This window comes from Vulpes vulpes, chromosome 5 (genome assembly GCF_048418805.1).
Source record: "Vulpes vulpes isolate BD-2025 chromosome 5, VulVul3, whole genome shotgun sequence".
Classification (NCBI taxonomy): Eukaryota; Metazoa; Chordata; class Mammalia; order Carnivora; family Canidae; genus Vulpes; species Vulpes vulpes.
In genome coordinates, this window is record NC_132784.1 from 117,098,576 (window position 1) to 117,116,683 (window position 18,108).

The 18,108-nt window shown below is 39.8% G+C and overlaps 1 protein-coding gene across 7 annotated transcripts in view; it reads left to right on the forward strand.

Moving 5' to 3' along the window:
* SEMA3A (semaphorin 3A) overlaps nucleotides 1-18,108 on the forward strand; it is a 455,199-nt gene that overhangs the window by 247,167 nt on the left and 189,924 nt on the right. For 5 of the 7 annotated variants that reach the window (XM_072759792.1, XM_072759795.1, XM_072759794.1 and 2 more), the window contains one exon: nucleotides 8,648-8,841. In XM_072759792.1, coding sequence (XP_072615893.1) covers nucleotides 8,730-8,841 — 112 coding nt within the window. In that variant the 5' untranslated portion in view covers nucleotides 8,648-8,729. Of the gene's footprint in view, nucleotides 1-8,082; nucleotides 8,161-8,208; nucleotides 8,842-18,108 lie in introns of those variants that run through there. The other 2 variants (XM_072759798.1, XM_072759797.1) reach the window with 2 other exon arrangements.

An 18,108-nucleotide genomic window follows, 5' to 3' on the forward strand; every position in this document is an offset into this window, starting at 1 on the left:
GAATCACTGTTTGTTTTTTTTGTTTGTTTGTTTGTTTTGTTTTGTTTTCTCAACAGTAGGGACATGATGCCATGGCTCATCCTCATTTTCAATTCTGATGCCCAGAGGTTCAGTCAAACTCTGACTGCAGAGGCTGACTCCCTCAGGTGTGGACACAGAAAGTTGGCCTGGGAACCCTGACTTTCTGGATGTACTTGTATTGGGCAATGCCAAGTATGATATCTGATTTGGTCTTAACAGGCATTGGGAAGAGGGGGATGATCAACTTCATTTCTAGACAAACTAAAATTTCATTTGTATTACTACAAATTGTGGTCTGTGCTTTAAACCTATGTATCCTGTCTCATAATACCTGCATTTTCACAATTGTGATGGCTTTCTTTCTGAGAGTTTTAAAACCACCATTCTTAATTTTTAAAATGAAAAAAAGAGAAGTTATTGACTGCCATTTGGAAACACTATACACTTGGAAACCATGTTAGAATGCTCATTTCTATTAGTATTGATATTAGCAACATACTGTAATCATTTGCAGCTAAGGAAATCCAAAGAAAGGTCTTTAATCTGAAAAGAAATATGTAACTGTATAAAAATAATAATAATACTAAAACAGTGACATTTCCCATGCTTTGAGGGAGAAGCCAAAGATATTCTCTTTTATGAGCTATAATATCATTACATTAGCAGCATTTTAAATGAGCAAATTAGAACTCTGTAATGCTACTGTCTACACTCCAATGCATCCTAATATCAGAGCATGGAAAACTAGTGCAATTATATCTGCAAATAAATAATTTCTACCAAATTATTTATTAAGGTTCTGAGATTTCTGGGCCACAATATTTTAAGTATCTAGGATATATTTCCTTGTACACTTTAATTAATTAGTTAATTAATTAATCCATTAGTTAATATACTAAACTTTAGTCTGTGCTGAATGCTATGCCGAGCACTGAAAATAAAATTTTAAAAGTTTCTGTTCTTTTGTGAGATTAGAGTGTACTGAAAGAATTTATAAGGAAGTTAAAAAGCGATCTTAATCCTGAGTCCTTAATGCAAAATCCTGATAGAGGCAGATTAACTTTAGGGGCATACAATAGCCTATAATCATAAGTAATCCAACAAAATAGGTAGACAATCTGTCATCAGCAAGGGTATTCAACAATAACAGAGAAGAGAGTATATGAGGAATGAAAACAGATATAGGATTTGATGAAAAGAAAATAGCAGTAGAACTATATTTTAAATAAATAAATCAAGCAAGCAAGCCAGCACTCTTGGCCAAAATAGGTACAGAAAGCTTTGTAGACAGTTTTTATGCTTTGTGCTAGAAAGTTACCAAAAAAATAAAGATAAATTGGCACCGGTTACTGGGAATACATATATCACTGTTCTCGAAAAACTTGGGATTTGTTTTGTAAATCATGGTAATTGAGATCTATGTGATTCTCAAAATTTTGTTGAATGGATGGGTAAATACAAAAGAAATGATGCAAGAAATATGGTAAGTAAAATGTTTTCACAGGTCCTGGATTTGAAAGTAAAGTATAAGGAGTCCATTTAAAATCGCATCTCTGGAACTATCTTAGGCTTACCGAGTTACACACAGTGGCAAGTGCCTAGGAACTCATGTTGACAGCCCAAGAAATAGATTAGCAGGTTTAGCTTGATTCATTCATATTTAGTTTTCTTATTTCTCTAAACATTTTTATTTTGGCCTAACAGAATTGAAATAGGTTTCACAGCATCATTAAATCTGTAGTAATTATTTAATATGTCAAAATGAGATTGCTAAACACCAAACTATCTGATTCTATCAACACACAAAAAATCAAATGGCATTTCTACAAAGTTACACAATGAGAAATAAACTCACTTGTTATTAAAAACTGTGAGTTCAAAAAAAAAATTAGGGTTACTATTTTTATACCTCAAAAGGAGTTTTATAATATTCACCCTGTTAGATATTTGGGGGTATTTGAAGTGCTCTAAATTACCAAAGCCATGTATCAACTTTGATAAAAACCAAGCATGGGAATAATCACATTATCATTTAAGTCCTCAAGTCAAACCATTTTCAACTTGGATTTGTAATTTAAGAAGAGTCAAGGCTGGGCATATTGGATGCTATTTCTCTTCTCATCGATATAGCAGGCATGAGAAAATGAATTTATGTTGATTGATTTTCAAAGAGATTTATTGTATGGGCATGCCCTGAGGAAAAATGGGGATGATTTGAATTTTCTTCATAAATCTTTTATTAATAATCATAATAAATTGTTAGTTAATAAACAAGACATTTCCTAATCTCTCCCATAAGGTGACAGCTGCTCCTGTAGCCAACACAGTGAAATGAAACCTGGCATATGATTCTAACCCCACCCCCATGCCACAAAAGAGAAAAAGGGGGTGCAGAGACTGGACCAAATGACATTTAACACTTGAGACAATACAGAAAAGAGAAGAAAATAATTGGAGTCTTTTACTCCTAACTCTTGCAATTTGGAGAAATCTGTGCCCTTGAAAATCAGAATGCACTGTAGATCTTGAGTCACCATCCGCCAGACAGTTGGTTTTGCCATTTTAATAAACCCTTTTAAAGAACTTTAATTCTAGGTTTCAGCATTTCTATTCTCTGTCATTATCAGCAGCAAACTCTTTAAAAACATTAAAAAAAAAAAAAAGAAAAGCAAAAGGCCTCTGCCTAGAACATAGAGATTTTAGGAAACTTAACATCTGAGGTGAAACAGTCTTTTCAGTGGGTAACAAAAGGAAACTATATGCATCTGCTTTGCCTGAGTCAGATGTAAAGTAATCCTCAAAACACTCCTACATACTTTCTTCATCTTGTTTATATAGTACAGATCTGCTTATTTATTTATTCAGTGGGAAGGTGTGTGATATGCCTTTCAAGAAAGCAAATAATTGATAACTTCATATTCTGAAACACTCAACAGCCAACCTGCTCGTTTCATTTGTATTCTACGGACGCCTCATTTTTTCCTCCTCACTGCCTGGGCTGTACTGATCAGTATTAACAATGGGATTTTTGTCTCACTTGAAAACTTTCTTGTTCATTTGAGTTGAGGTGGAGACACTCTCACTTAGAAAGAAAGAAAGAAAGAAAGAAAGAAAGAAAGAAAGAAAGAAAGAAAGAAAGAGGAAGAAAAAGAAAGAAAGAAAGACAGGTATTTTGATATTTTCATTGTTTTGTTATTTCAATATGTTAATATCCAGGGCCACTGCATTCACTTATCAGATAATCTGATAAAGAAGCTGTAAGTGATGACAGGCTCCTTAAATTGATGGAAAAGAAAACCTATGTTTAAAACATTTTAAAATGTTGATGGATTTAAGAAATCAAAAGAAAAGAGACTGAAAAAAATTATCATTTATGTTCCTAATTACTGGATTTTGACCACTCTGCAACTGTGATACTAACCATAAACGAAATGTCACGTATCTCTTTTTGTCACTCTTTTCCATCCCCCATGCAAATTTGGTAACCCAACAAAACTCACCTACCAGCCCTAGAAATCAGATTCTTAAAGCAAGGGCAGTTACCACCTCACCTTACCACTCAAGAACTTCCTCTATCATTTCTGAAACCCTTAATTGTCTAAACTTTTCTCGAAATCTGCAGCCACAAATACTGTGACTGGCCAGTTTCTGGTCTCCTGAATTGATCTAACATTTATTACTTCAATTCATTTGAAAAACAAGGAGTCATTTGAGTCACCATTTCCCTTAGAGTATCAGGAACATTGCTGCGCCAAGAGAAAACACAGAACTGTCTTCTCTGCCCCAAACTGTTAGAAAATCACTCCAGAGGAGGGATGAGCTTATTCTCCGGAAATCTCCATTTATGGGCGTAGGGAGGGGGGCAAGGAGGGGTGTGTAGAGTACTAGGGAAGAGGTAATGCTTCCCTAGAGTGAATTCCCATTGCCTTTTACCAATTCCTCCTCTCAACTCACACTTTCACATGTTGCTTATACTAAAATCATTCACAAGGGTCAGATTCTGAAAATTTTAACTTAATTTCTTAAATACTGCTTTTAACCTGCCACCCCCGGCTCCCAGCGACTACTGCAGGAGTTCTTAAACCTATCATTTTTGGCTAGAACAAATAATGCATCAACTATTTAGTTTGCCCAATTAATAAGATGTCTTATGATCTTTAAAAGAATGTTTTCTCCCACACAGTTCTTGTTTAGAAAAAGAAAAGGTTTCAAATTCCCTCTACCAGAAAAACCCTCATTAAAAATGAATTTCCAACATGAGATGTCAGAGCAAGGACAAATGTTCGGCTAGGACATTTGCTATAATTCTGTTGATCATAGGCCTTTCTCATATAGTAATGAAGCATCCCTGGAAGAAAAAAAAAGAGAGAAATAGAAGATGTTAGATGGAAACTAATATCACGGGGGGTTTTGTTTTTGTTTTTGTTTTTGTTTTATGTGACTCAGTTCAATAACACCTTGAGAAGGGTACCAAAAACTTGTCAGTTTTTAGTATTGGTTTCCTTCTTAGGGGAACTGGTTAGCCAAGTCATTCTAAAATTCTTGACTCAATTATTTATCTCAAGAAGTCATCTACTTCTCTACTTCTGTCAGAGACCCACACTTTGGGAGCAGTACTCCAGGCAACCACAATAAAACAGGGCTAGAGTGGGATTACAGAGAGGCCAGTGTGTTTACTAAAGTGTAAATTTTTAAATACATCTACATTATATTTCTCCTTATATTCTTTTAAGGCACAAATATAGGAAGAGTTTTCACCTACCACTCAGAAAGATCCAGGGTATCCCTAACCTGAGGAAATACGTGGAATACCGTCTCACAAATTAGAACAGTAATTTCTGCTCTTAAATTACAGTGTTGGTTGCCATCCCAATTTGTTTCATAATAAATAAAATATAGAGAACAGGCATCTAAAAAATATCACATTGGTTTTATCCAATACATGCAAAGATCAAAAATATATTTTCAATAGAGCAAAGCTTTAGTATGTATCTTTTATGACTACACAGGTGTTTGGGGAAAAAACAAAACTTAACCAACCTGTTGGGAAGTTGAAAGTGTTGTTTCTCTAGAAAATCAAGTACACCACCCAGAAAACTGTCGCTCTCACTCCAAAGTCTTTGTAATCCATCTCAATATGGAATGGGGTGAGGTTAAAAACTGCTGATTTATTTGACAGAAATGTATACAGCAGCATGATCATCATAGTAAGCACCTGCTCAAATTTGACTCTTTAGTACTAGTTGCTCATGTCTGAAAAGTTGAAATTTAAAAAGCTATTAGAGATTCACTTGCAAGTAAAGTTAATAAGAGCACATGATATATAACCTAGACTTTGAGAAAAAAGCAAAATAAGATTTTTCATTAATGCCTTAAATATAATTTAATGTGAAAAGTTCAGTATAATACTTCTGGCTGTTAAAGAGTAGCAAATGATGCTCTAACATTAGTGGCTAAGGTAGCAAATACAGCAGGCTTGATGGTGCCAGGGCTGAGGCCACACGTTGTCAGAGCAGGAAGTGATGTTCCTTGGGGGGTTAATCAAAACCCCTGCTTCACATATGCAGCAAGATTTTGAAAAGTTCTGATGAACACCCACCCAGGTCCACCCCACCTTGTTTCTACCTCAGCAGAGAAATATGTTTAACCTTCATTGTCCTTTCCATATTTATGGCTATAGAAAAAAGTTGAAAACAACTTGAACCCTGACAAAAGTCAAAGACTTTGACAGAGGTAGAAATATAGATTCTAAACACTCCCATATTTTCCAGAAGTTTCCTTTCCTTTCCTTTCCTTTCCTTTTTTTTTTCTTTCTTCTTTTTTTTTTTTTTTTAAATCACAGTTAAACTATCTATGGTGTGGTTACACTTTTCTATTAATTTATAATTTAATCAGTCTAGCACAGTTATGCTTACCCAAAGAATTTACTGTTTCATACTTTTTAAATAAAAAAGGTCCACAGATAAGCAAATGTGAAGGTGAATTGATTAACTTTAAACCATTTGAAAAGACACAGAGATTATAAAAAAATTAGAGGGTAAGAAAAATATCAAATATAAATAAATATATGAAAGTGGGGTTTTTTTTAGTTATGTGCACGTATCTAAACATGGGGTGTCTGTGCTACCAAATTCCAGACTTCAACGTTAATTTAAATGACTTGTTTTACAAAATTAAGTAACTCTGTCCTGATTTTGTGGTTCAAAATCCAGATTGAATGTCTTTCTTCCCCATGGAGTCAATTCTGATCCTCTTTTATCTGAATTTTACCTACAACCTTTCATTTTTCCTGGAACACATCAAAATGTTTCAGAATTAGACATTACGCAAGTGAAATGGATACATTTCTAAATTTGCTTATCCTGTTTAGTTTTGACAAATATAAACTTGTTCCCCTATCCTAGGTAATGAGAGCTGGAGAAAAAATAAATATTTAAAGACATTTAAAATATATATTAATGAAATGGTGCAACTCTTTAAAGTACTTAAACTAATTACATGTTATATTTCAAAAGGATAATTCATTAGTCCAATCTTCTAAATAATCCCAAAGTAACACGAATTCTTCTGTAGAATAAATGTCTATAGAGAGTAATCCATGGAAGACAGACAAGCCTCTTGTTTGTAGCCTTAATCCATTGCCTAGAGCGTGAAAAGTGCTCAGGATAACAAGTGTTGGAATCAGTAAAATCAACATTATTTTTGGATTTTTTTCTTAACAATACCGACTGATCAATAGGCTTGCGGAAACTGACAAATACAATACGGTCTGTTTGATGAATCAATCTAGTGAAGCAGAGAGACTCCCTCCACCCCTTCCCGCCTTCTCCCTTTAAATCCTCTTCATCCTCTTCCTCCTCCTTCACCCACACATGCACACACAGAGAGACAGAGATAGTGACAGAGAGACACAGACAGTGAGAGACACAGGAAGAGGAAGGAGGGAGAGGAAGCTGCTTCCTCCCTATTGGTCTGTAGACTTCAGTCAGGAAAGCTGTAGTGGCACTGCTAGATCTTTCTTCCTAAGAATGCTAAGCCACTTCAGTAAGTGTTTATGTTTGTAATTGGAAGACTCACCCTCTTCTTTCAGTGGAGTAATTTCCATACTCTGGGAGTAGAGTTCCCTCTTCTGTATTTCAATTGTGCTGGGGGGAGGAGGGGAGTTAGAACAGAGATTGTTTGTGGAGGAGTAAAGAAGGGAAAGTTGTGTCCTATTAACTTTTATATAACACCCCCCGGATAGGGTTATTAGCATATCAGCTTTGGGGAAAATCGAAAGAAAAATAGAAGAGGAAATTGAAACACCTCAGACAAAATGCCTATTTAGGAACAAACTAATGGTGTCTGTATGACTGCCTGAGTCCATGCATTTGTGTGCACAGAAAATTTAGTAACCCTTCACCAGCTCAGGAAGACCCAGAGATACTCTCTTTATGTTGGTCCTTGACACTCAGCAGGGACTTTTGTGAACTTTGTCATCCTCCTCTGCCCTTTAACCAAAACTAGGGAAGTGGCTTTAATTAATGAGATGTGATGCATTACAAATGTTAGCCAGAGCATTCCAGAAGCTGGAAATCCGTAGATGTTTTTAAATTCTGAGTATCCCTTTGAGTTGTAATTTGTAATTCTCAGTGGACCTATATTTGTCTTGAGCTGATTGTTGAAATGGGCTTTACCAGGAATTTCTTCACTGAAATTGCAGTGGGGCGGGGAAGGGGGTTTGTTGGGAAGAGGGGAATGATCTCTCACAAGGCTTTAAGACCTTCAGTGGTTAAAGTTCTAATGGTGAATAAGATATACAGACATTCACACATATGCATACGTGTACGTATCTATAGGTGTATATACGCACATGCACACACACGATGCACAAGTTCAAAGGAATTCTATCATGAGTGTCCGTTGTAAATTATGTAGGTAGCAGAATTCAGATTTTTTTAATCAAAATTGCACCTAAAAATGGCTATAAAACAACGCGTGCCTTGGGAAGTAAATTTATAGCTACATGCCTTTCACAGGCACGCTGGAGGGCTCTGCTCCCGGCTCTAATCTCCAGGAGATGTTTTTTGCATGTGTTGTGTGACAGGAGGGAAGGGGAGTGGGTTGAGCTCGCCTGCTCTCCCATTGTCAGCCAGTCTAGTGAGTGTTGGGAAAACCTGTCTGTGGGATCTTGTGTCATCTCTCCCTACATGTGTACAGGAAAAGTCCGCGCTGCTCACGGTGCCTGCCTCTCTCCTTCTCTCTCTCTCTCTCTCTCTCTCTCTTTCCCTTTCATTCTGCTTCCCGGAGCCGAATGAAGCAGAGAGCAGGATTAGAGTCCGCCACCGGCTATCAGAAGAGCCTAGATAAAAGGAACTGCTTCTTAAGCACCACTGCAGCAGCCCTTGTTAATTTTTTTTTTCTTTCCACACAACAGTTGTGCCTCATTATCCGGTGCCTGGCTCGATTTTTCTTTTTCTTTTTTTTTTTTCTTTCTTTCTTTTTTTTTTTTTTTTTTTTTTTTTGGAGGGTTTGAAGTTTCTGTGCTTCAGTGACTGTTACAGAAGAAGAGGTGTTAGTGTTGCCGTGAGGTCTTGATTGTCTGCATTTATGAATGAAACTGACCTAAATCACCTGTTACCTCCAGTTCCCAGATTGTTTGAACTTCTCTGGCCGCACAATACAGGAGGGAAGGCTGAAGCAGCAGAGGGACCCACAGCGTCTGCAGCATGGGCTGGCTCGCTAGGATTGCCTGTCTTTTCTGGGGAGTATTACTTACAGCGACAGCAAACTATCAAAATGGGAAGAACAATGTGCCAAGGCTGAAATTATCCTACAAAGGTAAATCTTTATTTTTCTTTTATTTCGGCTAGCTTTGTCATGCCCCCCCGCCCCCCCCCCCACCCCGCCTTTTCATTCCTTGAACTCCCTCCCAACCCAAGCCATAAAACCTTTAGTTTAACCTGGGAAACCTACGTGATTGTGTGTGTCTTTCTGAGATGATTTAAACACTTTTTTATAAAAGCGTGTCTCCTTTTTGATATATGACAATTTAAATGCAAACAAAGAACATTTAATCACATTTGCAGAGAGGAGCTGAATGCCTGGTAAATGCTGATCTGTATATGTGATCATATGTTCTGTTAATTTTTCTGACTCTACTTCTATGAAAATAGCTTTTTAAAAAAAAAACCATGATTGCAGAAACAGTCCCTTTGTAGATGTTAATGCTTCACCTAGAGTAATTGTTATAATAAATTGTATTTTCTTAGTTTTAGGCACTAAATGGTTAATCATCATCATGAATATTCAGTTTGTTCAAATCTGACAATCAGATGCTTAACATAAGCAGTAGATCATGGTTTGCCAAGAGAATATAAACTGGAGGGAACAGACTAGTTTTTCCACAGTGTTATGATTGTACAAAAGACTGTATTTGGCTAATTGGTGTAAAGCTAAAGCCTTTGAAATATAATGTTATTTAATTCCATATGTACTTCAGTGAGAATTGAGGAGGCATTACTTTTCGGTTGTACAGCTAGTTGTCTGAACTTCTTTTCAAAAAGAGTATACATTTAAGAAAGGCAAAAAGCTTTATCACATGGTTGCTCTACTTTATTTGGTTACAATTTAATGCATATGCTTGGTTCTTAATGAGGACTTTAAAGAAAATATTTGTTCTACATTTGTTTAGGTAGATTTCATAGATAGAGGTATCAAATAATGGTAACACAGATTGAAAATTATATATACATAAAACTTTTAATGAAAGAGAATGTTTACATAACTGGGATATTAGTAAGATGGAGTTGGAGATTAAAATGTTTTAACTCAAGTACTTTTATTCCCTAAGGTGTTGCTTTCTTATGATTCTCAGATTTCGGGAATTGGGGGTGGGGCAGCGGGAAGCTTCAATTATATTCTGTTTTTAGCCTATAATGTAAAAGAAAATCATTGACTCTATCTGTAGAGATGTCTGCCTACTGCAGACACACTGCTCTTATGCCAGAAACATATTCTTTAATTCTCACATGATGGGGCACATCTCTTTCTGAATGCTCTAGTGTGAATGAGGACCGCAAATAGGAAAGAGAGATGTAATTTTCACACTTTGGGTTAGAAAATTCAACACCTATTAAATGTGCTTATTTGGAATTAATACTTGCTAGATAAAATACATTAGATATATTTATTGTTGGTATAATAGTTTCCTAGTTATTAAAGTGGGAATGGATTTAAAACATTAACAAACAACTGCAATTGTGCTTATCATGCAAGATTTTAAAAAATTACATAGCCCCTATTAAATATTTAACCTAATTGCTATTATATCTCTAGTAATTGCCTTTAAGTTATTTTTATAGTATATGATATTGTGGCATCTGTATTTTCCTCATTTTTTGCTTTCCATTTTAATTCTTTGATGAGAGGGTGGCCATCAAATAATATTAGGGTGATGGTTGATTTTATCCAAGTTTATATGCCTTATGAGTAAGTTTCACATGCAACTTTACTTCTCAAAGATGCGGATGGGTATATGCTATAATCTTAGAGTAACAAATTTGAAACATGAAAAGCAATTTAAAGATCTACTAGATTTGGAGATACTTGTTTATTAGATGCTAAATAAATTGTAAAGTAAGTAAGATTTGAGAATTATGTTTATTTCGCAAGAATTTTATTTCCATGGCAATATAGATTGATTTACTCTCCATTATAGAAGAGGTACCAGTCCTTTTTATATGCTAAACAGCATTTATTTAGAATAGTCTTTTGATATGTGTACAGGCTATAAATTTGTCTTGTGTATATTGACAAAATGTATATATTGGACAGTCTTTATAAACTCCTTGTAGCAATGGCATCCAATAGAATTATTCTGGGTTCTTTTTTTTTTTTTTTTAATCAGAACAGCCCCACACCTACATAACAATTCTATTGAAATACCTAGTGCTTGGCAATTTGGTAAAATAAACTGTGAAATGAACAACAACATGAAGAATAAAAGGAATGGCCCAAGCAATTTTTCTTCTGTCATTTTATTGGTCTGTCATTACCTTTTTCTCTCTACACGTACACTTGTTTTGCCAAAGCAAATGCCTGGTAGCCAATTGTCAGTACTTTGTTTCTAAACTATAATAGAAATTTTTTTTTTTAGCTACTCCTTTTTTCTCCTTAATTAGATGTCAAACACGGTTAAAACATCCACTGCTTTGCCCTTAAAAATATTCCAGCGTGATTCATGAAGAGTTAAATCCCTGCCAACCCTAATTTCCCATGGTCACTTGTTTTCAAAGATCCACCATTAACTCTCTCATTGCTCAGGTTGCTAAGACAAAGTTTTGTGCAATCACTGTGCTGACTTTCCACTTGTCATCTTGCCTAGTAGGAAATGAAAGAGATTTGATATGTTAAATTAGAAAGAAAGAAAGAAAAACAAGAAGGCAGCCTTTGTAGTGGATGTACATATATATCTAATAAGGTACCTCTTTACTTTCTAGGAAAAGGCATTGAATAGATGTGTTCAGGACCATCTGGAGAAGTGATAATATTAGAAAAATGGGGGTATGCTGGCTTTTCCTCTGAACCAATCTGATTTAGAATCCTTGTGGGGGAAGCAAATGTGAGAACTCTGTAAATCTCAGCAGTCACATACAAATTATCCTCAAGGAACATTCACTCAGAGATACTTTTGCCTTCCTTAAATATATGTAATGTAGCTAAACTGTAAAATGCTTCTTTTTAAAATTGATGCATAACTGTTTATTTCTCCTTCAAATCTAGTCAAATTTCACTTTTCTCATGAAAAACCAGACTATCATATAATCTTCCTTTTGGAATGTGTGGCACCATGAAGACTGCAGAAAAACCTATGGAAATCACAAGGAAATAAATTAGGTTTGGGGTTTTAAACAAATGACAAATGTTCCATCACTCAGTGTAATGAGCTTTTCCAGGACATTGTGTGCTTCAGTTTTAGGATAAATCAAAGACACATGCAAGTCTGAATGGTGATCATGTGAATCCAAAGGTTAAATCAATGCCTTTAACTTTACTTGCAGAGGGAGGACTCAGTAAATAGCACTTAAATAAATGTTTTAAAGGCTTTCTTTTTATACTTTGTAAAGCTCCCCCCTCAAGAGTCATTTAATTATCACAACAATGAAATTATCAGTCAAATCAAAATTCTCACATGTATCTTTCTGATAACAGAAGATAACATTTAATTAAAAATTATGAAATAAAATTTACAAAAGTTTTTTCCCCATTGCTCAGTATGTTATGATCACTCTAGAGTTAAAAAATGCGAGTAATGATTTACTAATTAAACTTGTTGACTTTTTAGAGATTTTTCTTTACTTCTACTAGAGCACACAGATACACGCATACCTACATATATATGTGTGTATATATGAATATATGAGTATATTTTAATGACAAAACTTTATATTAATGTCTTATAGCTGAGAAAACTAATCTTGACAACCTACACATTCTGGACTATAAGAATGCTTTACAAACAAAATTGTTACTGGTTTACAATGATTTTCATATTTGAAATTATGTATTTATATATTTATTTTAGAGTGGGCAAGATGTTTTGGGTCCCCTGAAAAGTCCTCATGACTATCTCAAGACTCATATGACTGTATAGGATGGAATATGTCTTATATTAATAATCTCCTCAGAGCTAAAAAGAAAAGTTTCTATGAAAGGTAGAGAATAGCTCTACCACACACACTCAGAACAAAGAAGTTATAAAATCATTGCAGTATTTTTTCTCCCATAGTCACTGCATGTTTGACATAAGGTTTCTGACTTACTGATTCTTATTTAACATGGCTTTTTCTTCTCAAATTGTTAACTTTAAAAATCATGTTTTGAATCTGAAATCTTCAATTTAAACACTCTAAAAACTAGAAATGTATATTCACCTACTCAACAAATATCTTCTGGCAAAATAATGAGAAATAAAACAAGATGCTCCGTCATACACCTTGTGATCCAATGCTGGTCAGATCAAATTAGGGCTAGTGAAAGTCTCCTGTTTGTGGCTTCTCTGAATAAAGCTGCCATCCTGATTGGGCTTTGAAATAATAATTTATACAGTGCAGACTTTTAGCAAGCAGGAAAATAACTGACACCACAAAACTCTAACCCACCAAATTTTGATAATGGTATTCTGTTATTACTAGCTTAAATAAACCTGAATACTGAAGAGATAATTTTTCCAGTTCTAACTTTTTTATGTTGTTAAATTATTTTCAAGACTCCACTACTGACGTGAATAAATTATTTCTGTGACTCTATTACTAAAACATGAATATTTAGGCAAGTAAATAGATGTATAGATAGATCTGTGATAACTAATTGCTCTTTGTTTTCTTACTTGCAATTATCACATATAAATCAAACAACATAATTAACAAAAATTTTACAATTTTTGTTTAATTACATTTAAATTCTATATTCAAACATTCATGCAGATGAAAGATCTTTCAAGAATAAATTTAATTAAAATTAATTAATATGATCTTCTATGTTCCTAGTAAGGAAATAAATGTAAACTTTTGATTATAGATTATAATCTATTTATGCTTAGTGTGAATGTATCATTGTATTTCAGATATGTACTTTAGCTTATAAAGTTATCATGAACTTAAGTCGGCAATAAGAAATTTTGTGGCTTAACTTCTTAACCCAGTTTTTCTCATTTAAACTTCAGTGATACCCCCACACGTCACAGTTCAAAGGCGAAAATATTACACCTTTACATATTTTGGAGAATTTTGTATCTGAAGTCAGGACTATGATGAATAGAACTTGTTCTTCAATTGTACTAAAAGCTTCCAGAGAAACCAGTAGCGAAGTAAATTTTTAACCAATCACTATCTAACAGCATTTGTTTTCAAAGTTGTGATATTTTATCATGGAGAGTTACATATTAATTCATGTATCAAACCTGTATGAAAACAAATCTACATAAATTGATCCATTAGTGCAAAGTTGTAAGTAAAAGCTCCAAAACTCATGACAGCATCTAAGTTTAGTGCATGCAGTGAAAGCTTATTTTAAAAGACCAGCAGCTGTAAACATAAATTACAACAAGTGTGAGTCTTGGGATAGGTTTTACCCTTCAGGACTTCTAAGGTGCTATTTAAAGGAATCATCATGATTTGCAGTTCTATGCTTCCACTAATAGGTGGCACTAGCAATTTGTGACAGCTCTTTCATTAGTTTGGAATGGGCAGGCTGCTAGGATAAATATACACAGGGCAACGTGTGGAGGCCAAGTGTGGAAAAACTGGCGTAAGAGTCAGGAGATGTAACATGCAGAAAGCAGAAGCATTAGTTAAAATGCAATTTGCTCAAGATTTCGGTAGGTTCTTTGCATACATTTACTGGTACAGCTGGATCCTAGAAAAGTAAATGGTTGTTGGAAGCAAATACATAGAGTGTTTTTTAACTCAGATAGGCACCAGCAGTACCGAACAATCAGAATGGTGGAAGGGCAGTTTCCTGTGTCTGTATGTACATTAAGTATTTTATATACATTCATATATATTCCTTAAGTCTGAATCAAAGAATGTTCATAGCAGAAACGATGCAGCCTGCCGCGGCACTGCTGCCAGCCGTCCCCATGGCAGACTAGCTAACGCGGACCGTAAAATGTTTAGTAAATCACATTCCGTGTATTTTTAAGAGTGACTCCTGATTTGTGGGTTGTTTTAAATTATTATCAGAATTAAACATAAGGAAGAATCAATAAATTGTATCTGACATGAAGAAGTCCGAAGGCTCCGTTACTATCTCCTTCTGTTGCCAAGACATAAACATCGGTATAAATAGGGAATTCACACACTATTGCCCAACAGCAGCAAAGCTGGGCTCCGTCCAACGCAGGGGAGGGGGGAAGCCTGCGGCGCGCAGACCCGCCGGCGAGGGGCGGACGGGAAGCAGCAACGCGATTCTGTCCTCTTAGTCTTTTCTCCAAGCTTCGGGTGAGACGGAGAGCGCGGCCTCGGGGCATCCTTGCACCTGCCAGGTTTGCGGGGGGCGCTGACCGCTGCACAGGGACGCCCTTGATCCCCGCAGCCGCGCCACCGGGGGCCCCCGTCCGCGAACCGAGGGAGCCGTGCTGCCCACCGGTCGGGGCCTCTGCAGGCCCTGAGGCTGGAGCTGGTCCCGCGGCACCACACTGGTGGCCCCAAGGCCGGTGGGCTCGGGCGCAGCGTCGGCGCTCGGCGGCCAGGCCCGAAGGCCGACTCCGGGCCCCTCTGACGCGCGTGGCTTCTGAAGCGCGAAACGCCTCTTTAGTAAGCGAGAGCGGACAGAACGCGCCTGCGCCGTACGTCGGCTCGGCCCGGGCCGGCCTGCGAGTGTGCGGGGCCCCCCGGAAGTGTGCGGAGGGTGTGAGGCGGGGCCCCCGGAAGTATGCGGACGGGGTGAGTTGGTGTGCCCAGAAGTGTGTGGATGGGGTGAGGCGGGCCCCCCGGAAGTGTGTGGAGGGTGTGAGGCGGGCCCCCCGGAAGTGTGTGGACGGTGTGAGGCGGGCCCCCCGGAAGTGTGCAGAGGGTGTGAGGCGGGCCCCCCGGAAGTGTGCAGAGGTTGTGAGGCGGGGCCCCCTGGAAGTGTGCAGAGGGTGTGAGGCGGGCCCCCCGGAAGTGTATGGACGGTGTGAGGCGGGGCCCCCGGAAGTGTGTGGACAGTGAGGCGGGGCCCCCAGAAGTGTGCAGAGGGTGTGAGGCGGGGCCCCCCGGAAGTGTGTGGACGGTGAGGCGGGGCCCCCGGAAGTGTGCAGAGGGTGTGAGGCGGGCCCCCCGGAAGTGTGTGGACGGTGAGGTGGGGCCCCCGGAAGTGTGCAGAGGGTGTGAGGCGGGGCCCCCCGGAAGTGTGTGGACGGTCTGAGGCGGCCCCCCGGAAGTGTGCAGAGGGTGTGAGGTGGGGCCCCCCGGAAGTATGTGGACGGTCTGAGGCGGTCCCCCGGAAGTGTGCAGAGGTTGTGAGGCGGGGCCCCCTGGAAGTGTGCAGAGGGTGTGAGGCGGGCCCCCCGGAAGTGTATGGACGGTGTGAGGCGGGGCCCCCGGAAGTGTGTGGACAGTGAGGCGGGGCCCCCGGAAGTGTGCAGAGGGTGTGAGGCGGGCCCCCCGGAAGTGTGTGGACGGTGAGGTGGGGCCCCCGGAAGTGTGCAGAGGGTGTGAGGCGGGGCCCCCGGAAGTGTGTGGACGGTGTGAGGCGGGGCCCCCCGGAAGTGTCTGGACGGTCTGAGGCGGCCCCCCGGAAGTGTGCAGAGGGTGTGAGGCGGGCCCCCCGGAAGTGTGTGGACGGTGTGAGGCGGGGCCCCCCGGAAGTGTCTGGACGGTCTGAGGCGGCCCCCCGGAAGTGTGCAGAGGGTGTGAGGCGGGGCCCCCCGGAAGTATGTGGACGGTCTGAGGCGGCCCCCCGGAAGTGTGCAGAGGGTGTGAGGCAGGGGCCCCCCGGAAGTGTGCGGACGGTGTGAGGGCCACGCGGCGCCACAGGCCGGATCCACTGTGAACGCAGCGTGCCCCTCACGAGGCGCCTGGCATCCGGTCACGTGGGTAAGACGCGGGGAGGATTGCGCAGCCCTAAGGCTGGCAGATCCGCTGCGCGCACGAGCCGCTGTGCCGGCGCTGGGGTAGGGCGTCGGTGCCACCCGGGAGGGATGATGGGGACGCCGGGACAGTCGTTCAGACCTGAGGTCAAACCAAAAATAGGCAGGCGCTTGGGGATCCTAGCACGTGCATTAGAAATCGTAACGTTTTTATCGTCAGACTTGAAGTTTCAAGTGAATAAACTGGGCGTGCTGTGCTCATCCCGCACGAGTCCGTCCCCGTGCGCCTCGGCTTTCGTCAGCTGGCCTAGTTTCACTTACACATTCCGTTACCGTAATACTTTTGCTCGTATTCTGAGTGTAAAGCGCACACGGCCCCGCTGAACACTACAGCGCGTGATGGCTTCTCGAGTAAGTAGGGGCCTGGGTGCAGCGGCTCCGCGGGAGCCCGAGCCTCCCTGGAGGCGGCCGTGGACCTTGCGGCTGACGGGTGCGCCGAGCGGACCTCGGGCGACCCGAAGACTGACGGGCGGAAGCGCGGTCGGGAGCCCCGCCCCCCGTGCGGGGACTCGGCTTCCTTCCGGTAGACCATGGATCTTCCCGAAGCTTCCGGCGCGGTGCACCGGATGTGCCCCGGATGTGACGCCGAACAGATCTGCCTTTCGTCAGGCTGGGAGCGCGGCCGGGTCTGCACCGGTCTGCGCCTGACTGGAAACGAGGTCGGCCCAAGCGATCCCCACTTGTCAGGGCTTTTCCACGGACCGCAGGGCCCGTCTGTCCTTGGGATTTGTCTACAAAGCACGTTGACCGGGCACCAGGCGGCTTTCTAACCCATGGAAGAAAGAAGGGGAGGTTGAGTTCAGTTCCCCAGTGTGGGAACGCTGTGAGCGTAATTCCCCGAGATCAGAAAATCTGCTGGATTAGAATGCAGTTTTCTTCTTGTTTTCCTGCCTATTTCCTATTTTTTCTGTTTTATTATTTTGTTAACCATTCTGCCAGTAATTTGTGAAAAAATCAGTTACTTGGGCAGCCCAGATGGCTCACTCGTTAAGCACCTGCCTTTGGCCCAGGGTGTGATCCTGGAGACCCGGGATCGAGTCGCCTGCTCCTCCCTCTGCCTGTGTCTCTGCCCCCGCCCCCCCCCCCCCCCGTGTCTCTTTTGAATAAATAAATAAATTCTTTTTAAAAAGCACTTACTAGTTTTATAAATCATGTTTGTTTTTAATATGAAGACACCAACATCACCCGTATGGTGAGTATCTATTAAAATGTCCCTTTCATGGTGTATTCCGGTTATGCACCATCTTTAATTGCAGAGTTATATCTGCATATATTTTAATCTGCTTAGTACTTTGTTATTCTGGATGTTTCTCTGGTTCACTTAGGAAAACATTGGTTTTAACAAACAGCCTTGGAAAATCTTGGGTCACTTAATAATTTATTAGGCAAAGTTGTTGGTTCGTGGTCACTTCTGGAAATTTGGTCATAGTGTGATTGTAGTTGCAAAGTTATATATAGATGAACTCCATAAGTCA